This window comes from Gossypium hirsutum, chromosome A06 (genome assembly GCF_007990345.1).
Source record: "Gossypium hirsutum isolate 1008001.06 chromosome A06, Gossypium_hirsutum_v2.1, whole genome shotgun sequence".
In the NCBI taxonomy this organism is placed as follows: domain Eukaryota; kingdom Viridiplantae; phylum Streptophyta; class Magnoliopsida; order Malvales; family Malvaceae; genus Gossypium; species Gossypium hirsutum.
In genome coordinates this window covers 10,471,735-10,482,051 of record NC_053429.1, presented here as the reverse complement: position 1 = coordinate 10,482,051, position 10,317 = coordinate 10,471,735, and the positions used below count along the sequence as shown (strand labels likewise).

Here is a 10,317-nt window from a genome sequence, read left to right as displayed (position 1 = left end):
AGTGTGGGCCCACACGCCCCAAATTGGTCAAGCCCGTGTGTCGCACATAGCCTCGCCCAGCCATTACACGGTCGTGTCATGTGCGTAAGGCCTAGCCTGTCGATCACATTCCCGTGTACCATCACACGGCCTCCCACACAGGTGGCCACACGCCCGTGTGAAGTCGACGGAATGCATTTTTTAGCTTTTTATCGAATTTTTCTTTCTGCGTTTCAGGTACACACCTGTTGCCGATTCGTTGTGGAAAGTATCTCGAGCTTTCAATAACCTATGTTAAACCAATACAACACTTAATAAATCAATTGATTTGTCTTCCAAACAAAACCCCCAAACTAAAATACTAGAGAAGCTAATCCAACAACGATTCGAAAAACTCACCACGACAAAACCAATAACCAGCCGACCAGACACTAGAGTATTCGTTTAACACCTTTGAACAACACCTAAACGAGAGTAAAACGAACCCTCATGTTAATCACTTAATCAAACCAACAATAGAATTAAGGAAAATACCACTTACCGAGCAAGGGAAACAATCGCAGTAGGACAAAATCGAATTGATAAAAAGAATAAAACAATAAAGGGGAAAACAAATGCAAATAGGGCAAGTGGGAAGGAGAGACAGCAGAGAGAAAGGGAGAGTAGAGTTTCTCTTCTTTGTTTTTCAAAAAAGAAAACAAATAGGATATTCAGATACCCCCAAATCCTTTCCCCTTAATTCTCTTCACCTAACTCCGCACTACATCCACTACCAAGAGTTCCAACCCAATCAAAACTCTCTCTTAGGAACGAACTAAAATAATTCTCCACGCTCACTCTAAGATTCGAACAAAAGACCCTCAACATATTAACACTCCACTTAACCACTAGACTAGTTGGCCCATTCTGTTAATTACTTACCATCTTTTATTTAAAAGCCTATCAACCAAAGATTGGGCTTTATTCATAAAATACCAAAATTTGCCGAAGTCATGGCTTGAACTTTAGACCTCACACATACACCTAGAACATTTAACCATTGAAGCAGATACATATTTTGTCAATTACTTATAGAAACAAAAACAAATGTTTTGGGGCGTTACAATTGATTTAAAGATCTATCAAGATTACTAAAAGATTTGGCAAGAACAAAAAAAAATTGATTAATTGAACGTAAGATTAACATCGAATAGAAATATTACGAAAATTTGGGATCCAAACATTGGAAACGAAATGTACTTACCAATTCTTGGTAAAGGTAGGGATGTTATTGACGGAAATTACATAATCGATAGAAAAAACGATTGTATAGAGGATTATTTGAGTCGGGAAAGCAAAATAATTATCAACAATTAAGATGAAAATATGGTGTAAAGAAAAGAGAAAGAAAATAAAAAGACAATAAATAGAAGGATGGGGGCAAATTCTATTGTAATTTTGAGGAAGGGCAATATATGAATTCTAGTTAGGAAAGAATTGAGTCAATTCCTTGGGCTTGTGAACCTTAGGGGCTGTACTTGCAATTTTCCCAATATTTTGCCGAAATTTGAAGTTAGGAAGAGGCTTATTGGTCACTTAAGGAGGTCATTTCTTATTTATTTTTTAGTCTTAATTATATTGATATGTTTTGGGGGCTTTTTTGGTGAAATTATGAAATAAAAAAAGAAAGAGGGGATTAAACTTAAATAAGGAAAAGATAGAATAACATGTTAACCATTGAGCTGTTACTCATTCTTGTTAAGTTTCTACTCTAAATAATATTTATTTTAGTGTGATTTTTATCTTAGATTGTTGAAAATTAAAAGGAAAAGATTTAAGAAAAGGGTGACTTGAACCTTAACTTCTAATGAGGAGACGCCAATACCTAACCATTCAATCTATGTCTTATTTCTTTTAGTCACTCAATTATATATATTTATTTCAAGCTCAACTTACATATTATTTATTAGCTTACACATTTACTTAATTTTTTCTTATTAACTTATTTAACTTTATAATTTTTAACATATTCCTATTTTAGTTTATATATAATAATTAATACTCATAGTCAAGTCTCATTATTAATATTTTAATTCATTTTACCCCTTTTCCAGTTAGGTCCTAACTCAAGTAAAACACACTATTTTTAAATTAAACCTCGTAATCAACTTTTTTTTTTGGATTAATTAATATAATAATACCTAATTATATTATTTTAATACTTTAATTAATTATTTAAAGCAAAGTTTAAGGATTAAATCGTAATTTTAGTAAAACATTTTTTGGTAAAATCGAGAGTAAAATTATGAAATTATCCAAATAAGACTTAATCATGTAAATTTTCAAGTCATTTCATAGCATTTAGGGACTCCGGTTGCATAGCATAAAAATTCAAAACTCAACTGCAAAGATAACAAAACATGCCCAACCTACCTTGACACCTATACTTACTATTTTGTGTTTTTTAATGTCAATTTTCATATTCTAACATGTTGTGTATCATATATAGATCATACAAACCATGCTTAGTTACACTAAAATATACATTAACACACTTTAACAATCGTGCGTATTCAGGCTTAAATCCAATTAATCAATCAATTACAAACCCAATTTTTCTAACCTCATTTTTGAGATGTGACATGTTGTCAATTAGTTATATATTATATTAGTGCATGAAAATTGTTACCGTTTCATATATAACTAATTTTTAATGTTATAAATGGTATATGTAATTTTACGTGTTTACTTTTTAAATTAATTTTGAATAATTTATTTTAAACTATTGTAATTATTTTTTAATTCATTATTCAAATGGTTAAATATAATTAAAACGTATTGATTTATTTAACAATTCAAGTATAAGAAAAAAATTCAAATAAAATATTAAAATATCAATATTTGTAGATCAATAATTTTTTTAATAATATTTAAAAATATAAACCATAATTAAAACATTTGTAAGATGTTCAACGTACAATATAATTTTATTTCAAGTAACAATTATTTAAAATAATAACTAATAAACATTATTAAAATATATTAATTATTTTGATAATTTAAATATAGTACTAATAAAAATTTTCTATTATTAAACCATTTGTACAAACAATAAAAAAATTTATACATTATAAAATAAAAATTTCACTATTCAAATTTATTTTTATTTTATATTTTTAGTAATCAATAAATTGACTATAATAATTTATAAATAATCTATAAACTAATATGTAGAAAAATAATAAAAATATTTAAAAACTTTTTTTAAATGATTATAATCGTAAAAAACCTTTTTATGTCAACTTCTACTTATATTATAATTATTTAAACTAAACTTTTTTAATTAAGAAATGTAAATTAAATTGTAATTATTTTTTAATGTGTAATTATCACAATTTCTATTAAATTATAATTATTTTTTAAATTTATGTAAACTTTTTAATTAATAATTTTAAATTAAATATTATAATTATTTTTAAATATCAATTTAATAATATAATAAAAAATAAAGGGTATTTTAGTAGGTCCAAAAATTTGTCTAAACTCGTAGTTTTATATATATTATTATAGATATATTAACATACATTTACATTGTATTCCAATATTTTTAATACAAAAATCTTCTTAAAAATATGATTTTAAAATATATAATTATTAAATTAATTTTATTTTTTAGAGATTAAATAATACGTGACATAATTTTTAGTGTAATTAAAATAAATATAGGTTATTAAATTTTAAAGAATAAAATTTATATAATTATACAAAATATTTTAAACAACGGTTGACAATATAAAATCTATCATATTTATAGTCAAAATTATTAGGGTGTTCCATACCATTAATATAATTACAAAAAATAATTAAAAAAAATGAGATTATAGTAAAAACATCATAATAAGAAAATACCATATTTATATAAAGAAGAAGTCAAAAGAAAGCATGGCGGAAATTTATGATCAGCGCCAACAATGGATTGTAAGGTTTTAATATATGAATGAGGGAGAAATGAAGATCAAATTTGCTTTTCTTTTCACTTAACAAAATCAAAGATTGTAATCATGGACAAAAACATCACTATTGCTTACTTTAATTTCTTTTTGCAAACATGCCCTACCATTCATCATTTTCTAATTTTTATTCCAAGAGCCAATTTATTTCTTTCCAACTTTCATATAAATAATATTAATTAAAAAAATTAATTATACTCAAAATTCACTCCTTTCTGATTGTTAAGTCTAGTTTAAAAATACTTTTCAGAAGTGATTTTGAGAAGAAAAAAATTTTTTTGAGAAGAAGTTAAGATTTTTTAAGTTTTGAAAAAAATGCTATTGGGTCATGTTTTAGTTTGAAAGAATCACGTTTTCTCTAAAATAAAAAAAAACAACTTATTTTAAAATGTTTTTATGTCTAAAGTACTTTTTATTCTAAAAATATTTCTTTGAAGTAATTCTAAACTTAACCTTGGAACAATAATAGAAGCAATTGAATTAAAGTTATTTAACAAAATATGAAGCGCTAATAAACTTGTAAGAAAACATTTAAACCCTACACCCATATAAGTTGATGCCTTAAGGCTTAAATTAAACCGCCAAAACGCAGGGGAATGAATCTCCATCACATAAACTTGGTTTTCTCATATATATGGCTCTTTCCAAGATGGTCCAATGTTGTTCAACCAATAGAAGAAAGATATCATGAATCTCACCCTCTCTGGTGCTTGTCAAACACCTTTCTTGATACGTACTTGCAAATGCATTGCAACGGTTGAGACTTTCTTTCTTAATTTATCTATTATGTGGGACTCATTCTTCCATTTTGAGTCTATTTACAGGGTTTTTGTTTACTATTATATTTGAGTTTATTCTGTTTTCAGTCAGTATCATGGTGTCATCTTATGTAAATTCCTTTCCTTTTTCAGTTAAAATGCTGGCTTACGTTGTTCTTTTTTATACAGTTGCTCATAAAACAGTGAACCCATTCTCCGGTTGTATTAAACAAATTATAAATTCTTAAAAAAGTAATTAAAATAAACAAAATTAATTCAATCAATTTTTTAACTTGTGTTTAACTTCTCTAATTGAATCGATACTCCAATTGATTCTAAACACTATTGACCTAACTAGCAATCCCGATCCAGGTCAAACAAATTGCATAAAAATAAAAATACATAAAGATTAATTTGGCCCTCTAACTTTACAAAAAAAGTTATTTAACTATTCATTTAATTTTCATCCCTTTTAGTCTTTGAGTTTATATTTTTTTATCAAATTACTCCAAAATAGATCAAAATATTAATGTTTATTGACTTTGCTAACATGTCAGTATTTAATTAATTTTAAATTTTAAAAAATTAATTATATACCGGAATGTTATCTCCATATATACAATGTCAACAAAGCTTAAAAAGTTAAAAAATGAAAAATTAAAATAATTATTTATAAAATTAGAGGGATAAATAAAAAAATTATAAAAATCCAGCTTATAAGTCTACACTCCAAAGATAAAAACAAAAATCCTTGACTTACGGAACACCCAATTGAAAAAAAAAAGGTAAAAGAATAAATAATTGGTTAGAATGAAAGGATGAAATTAGCCTTAGAATAGCAAGTTGCAAAGGGTAAATAGAAACTGAAATTTCAAATTTGGGAAAATTCAGGGAAAGCCGAAGTTTAGTTCGTCCATTTGAGGCTGAATAGTCAGTCAGCCCACCCCAAAGACGTAACTCTCTTGAAATTGATGGCTTCCAAAACTCTCCACCGTTGAGACCAAGTCCCCAGGGCTCCACCATATCTCAAAAACTCATTTGCTTCCATTGGCGCACCTAGGTCAAGACCAGCCACTCATGCTAATTCCGCTACAAAACTCAACTCTTTTCTCTCTTCGCCGTTACCAAAATTATCTTTCCCTTTCCCTTTCCCATTTCCGCTTGTTTTTTGTTTGTCACGTGAAGATATCATATCACAACCGTTCATATTCTGATGGGAGGCCCAATATCACGTGATATCTTTTTCTGTGGGGGTCTACAGTTTCTGAAGCAAACGTCAACCAAGGGGCAGGTCCGACCCTCTAAAAAGAATTTTTTTAATTAAATTTTTAATAATTTATAAAATTTTTAATTAGTAATAATAAAATTATATTTTAATTTTTTTAGAATAATAAAAATTTAATTTAATTATAAAAATATAAATTATTAAAATAATAAAATTACATATTTATTATCATAAAAATATACAATTTAATTCTAATCCACTAAAATAATTTTCGAACTCCATCACTACCTCTACCATTCATAAGCAGAAAAAGACTCACTTTAGGGTCACTTTCGCTATTTAACCCACACCAACAAAAGGATTCATTTTTATCAACTATTCTTTAATTCTACCCATAACACTAATACATAATTATAAATATAAAATATAATATTTAAATTGTTAAAATATCAACATGTAAAAAATTATTAATTTTATATAATAAAATAAATTTGTATATAATTAATACTTAACAATTTGATTATTGAATTTAATAATATAATATTAATGATCATATATGTAAAATATTAAAGTAATACAATCATACCAATTAAACATACTATCTTTCCAACATAAATTCAACAATTAAAAGAGTTCTATGTCGAACAAATAGTTTAGATATAATATGATAACCTATTTATTAATATATAGATAATATAAAAAGTTACACTAATGTGTGAACCTAATTTACTTTTATATTAATGTAAATGGACCACTCCTCATGTATATAAATATTAAATCCATTCAATTTTTCTTATTGATTTAAGAATATTGACTTTATCATATATATTTAAAACAAATATTATACAATTTTAATTTACTTAAAACTCAACATGCTTAATCTATATGAATAGAGTATAAAAGATTAATCATTTACAATTTTTTTAAAAAAGATGATATAAAATGTTATTTGAAGTATGTAAAGGATATAATTATTTTATTTTAGAGATAAATCTTAAAAGTATGATTTTAAATTTTCCTAAAATTAAAAATTTAGGTGTGAGTTAGAACTTCCCTAACATTAAAACTTTGCCTCCGCCACCACCTTTCAACACATATGATATTTTTTATGAAGCTGGCGAAAAGCCAATTTTTAAAGTAATCTCTTTTATATATCAATTATTTTTTTTTACATAATATTTACAACTATTTAAATTCGTTTCAATACATTTAAATTCGTGTAATCTCTTATTGACAATAATATTTATATTAATTAAGTTAAGACTCAATTAATTTTTTATTTAATCAATAAGAAGAACAGAAAAAGGATTAAATAAGAATTAATTTAACTTTGTTCATAAGTAAAAAAAAAAAGAAGAAAAGAAGAATAATCTTATATTAAAAATCATATTACTAAGTCAAATAAATTAAATTAATCAACGAAAACGACTCGACTCTCGAGCCATAATTCTCATTGATCCTGGACGACAAGCAGATCTTTAAAAAACCCAGCTCAGCCAAAACCCACGTGCAAATCAGGTGTTATTAGATTCATCATTTAGATCAACGGTCCAGATCTTCTCTGTTCATTTGCTTAGTCTCCCTATAAAACCCTTTCACCGCCTCTTCTCCTTTTCCAAACTTCTCTCGTAAACGCTGCAACAGCAGCAGGCAGGCGAAGCTCAGGTATTTGATCCCCCATCTTTGGCTTATTTCCGAGTATCGACCCTTTCATTTTAGTCCGAAATGATTTTGAGGAGTGCATCAACGCCGTTACTCAATTCATTGGTTCCACATTCTAAGGAGCCATCGCCGGACCTCGAGTTTCCGTACCAGATTTCTCGAACCCGAACCCTTTCGTTCACGGTTTCGTGTTCGAGCTCGATTTCGGTAGGATGGAGCGACGATTCGACTCGGAGGATGACGAGGGCGGTGTCGGAGACGGATCTCAGGGACCTAGTGGTTCCGAAAATTAAAACCATTCAGAAAAATGGCGGCATCTTGAATGGGGTCTGTGTTGAGGAAGAAGAGGTGGAAAAGGAAGAAGCTGGGTTTGAATGGTGGAGAGCGTCGTCTCTTGGAGTTGAGGAAGAGTGTGGGATAGGCGGTGGTAGAGGAGGTGGTGATGGATCCGACGGCAGTGATAACGAATGGAACGGGAAAGACAGCACCGATACTTATTATCAGAAAATGATCCAAGCTAATCCTGGAAATTCGCTTCTCCTCAGCAATTACGCTAGATTCTTAAAAGAGGTAACTTTATTTATTTGTTTCACTAAAAGAAAGATTAAAACGAACTTTTCTGAGTTTTGAGCTCGATCTAATATCCGAAATCTTAAACAGGTTCGTGGGGATTTAGTGAGAGCCGAAGAATATTGTGGGAGAGCAATCTTGGCAAATCCAAATGATGGGAATCTTCTCTCCATGTACGCTGATTTAATCTGGCAAACTCATAAAGATGGTCCTAGAGCTCAAACTTACTTTGATCGAGCCGTTAAATCTGCCCCTGACCACTGGTAAATACCCTTTAAACCAATTTCTAAACTTTGAGTTTTAATCGTTTTGTTTTTTTTTTTGTTTCATTACACAATGATTAACATAAATCTGCATATATATATATATTTATGAAATATGCAGTTTTGTACTAGCATCATATGCACGGTTTCTTTGGGATGCTGAGGAGGAAGACGATGAAGAGGAAAAGGCTGGCGAAAATTTTAGTAATGGATCAGATCAAAGCTTTTTCCATGGAGCTCCTCCTTTGGCTGCTGCTTCTTAAGCCTCGGGTGTGAAATAACTTGTATTTAAGCTTTTTTCTGACTTTTGGTAATTTCCCCCCTTTTCTTTAGTTATATTTTGATTCGTCTTTTGAGCTTTTATTTAATTAGCTTCTTTGCAATTGTAGAAAAAAGAGTGAGATTTGTAGTTATTTGAGAGCTCTGTTTTGCTCTTCTTATTCTTGAATCCATGTTATGTAAAAGTGAAATATTAAGATATGGAAATGTATTGTTCATTAGAATCTTCCTCTTTTGTCTCCTTTTCTTTTTAAACCTTAACCCCTGTTATGTTTTGTTGCTCTTTTGTTGAAAACTTTCAGGGAAGTGATGATATTTTTTAAGCTATAAGCTCTTTTTTGCTGTTAATAACAATAGGCACGAAGGCGTATAAAGGTCTTTGATCTTATGAAAGATCAAATGATACAAAACCAACCAAGTACTGAACCACTAACCAAACCAATTCCCAGGAACACGACCAATACAATCGCAGATAACTCTGCTTCCGAAACCGGCAAGGACTTGGGGCCTAGGATCATGAGCACGCTTGTTAGGTATCCATTTTGTGAGACCAAGCATAAACCTAGCAACCACTACCAGCACTTCATTCTTGAGCTACTCCGGTCCGTGAAGGCAAGCGGTGAAAACTGGATAGAACAAAAGCCTAGATATGCAACTCTGTGAAGCTTTCTTTATGCTCTGCATTACATATATTGCAGTAAGAGACTTCCCCATGAAATCTGCGACATCACACACTGAGCAAAACAGGATACGAAATCCCGAATAAGCTTGGATTCCATATTCTCGGCTACGAATCCTGGGAAAATAGGTAGTGTGACGATGTATATCATGAGAATACCAAAAGCTTGCCAGCAAACCTTTCTTTTTAACTGTCCAAAATTGTGGCCTTGAGCAAAATGGGTCATTTTGGAGAAGCCTCTAATGGTGTTGGAGAGCGGTGGTGACTATAAAATAGAAGTGAGCACTGACTTGAAGATCCTGCGGGGTTTGAGGAAGTGAAATCTTGGTTATTATTCTCAGGATGCAAACCAGCAGACCTGTTTATCAGATAACGAATACTAACAAATTTTTTTATACAATTTTAGAATTATTCATAATTCGTTTCAATCTCTAAGAAGAGGATAAATGCTCTTTAACATGTATTTTTAGCATTGACAATGATTTCTAATGCCAATTAATTTAAGATTGAGTCGAGAATATTAATTAACTTGAAAAGAACTACATCCATAAAAAAATGAAAAATATTAATAAACTTGAAAAAGTATATCAAAATATATTGATAAATGACACATAATACATAACAATATCATAACAAAAATAATATGTTCATACATTATTAGTTACTATGTATATTACAATATGTACATTACCCGAGCTTAGCATATACTTTTGAGCTTCTTCGGAGGAGGGAAAAGGGAGAAACAAAGGGTAAATTACATTGTTGATCATTCAATTTTTATAAATTTTCATTTTAGGCATTGAAAATAGAAAATTTGTAAATTGGGTATTACCTTTAACAAACTATTTTCATTCTAGCCACTCAATTTTAATAAGTTTACATTTTAGGTCACTTTTTGTTAATTGTACACTCA

General features: G+C 29.2%; 1 protein-coding gene and 1 pseudogene across 1 annotated transcript; one reads left to right on the top strand and one right to left on the bottom strand.

Moving 5' to 3' along the window:
- Positions 1–7,463: 7,463 nt before the first annotated feature.
- On the top strand, positions 7,464–8,949 carry LOC107962609 (uncharacterized). The gene is made up of 3 exons (XM_016899055.2): positions 7,464–8,183; positions 8,274–8,446; positions 8,568–8,949. The coding sequence occupies exons 1-3, from the start codon at positions 7,677–7,679 to the stop codon at positions 8,707–8,709; spliced, it is 822 nt and encodes a 273-aa protein (XP_016754544.2). The 5' UTR covers positions 7,464–7,676; the 3' UTR covers positions 8,710–8,949.
- Positions 8,950–9,120: 171 nt separating this feature from the next.
- LOC107963265 (equilibrative nucleotide transporter 8-like) lies at positions 9,121–10,108 on the bottom strand (annotated as a pseudogene).
- Positions 10,109–10,317: the final 209 nt, after the last annotated feature.

Coding starts and splice junctions, on each gene's coding strand:
- LOC107962609 (XM_016899055.2), top strand. CDS start 7,677: ATGATTTTGAGGAGTGCATCAACGCCGTTACTCAATTCATTGGTTCCA. Junction 8,184..8,273: donor ACGCTAGATTCTTAAAAGAG/GTAACTTTATTT, acceptor AATCTTAAACAG/GTTCGTGGGGATTTAGTGAG. Junction 8,447..8,567: donor AAATCTGCCCCTGACCACTG/GTAAATACCCTT, acceptor TGAAATATGCAG/TTTTGTACTAGCATCATATG.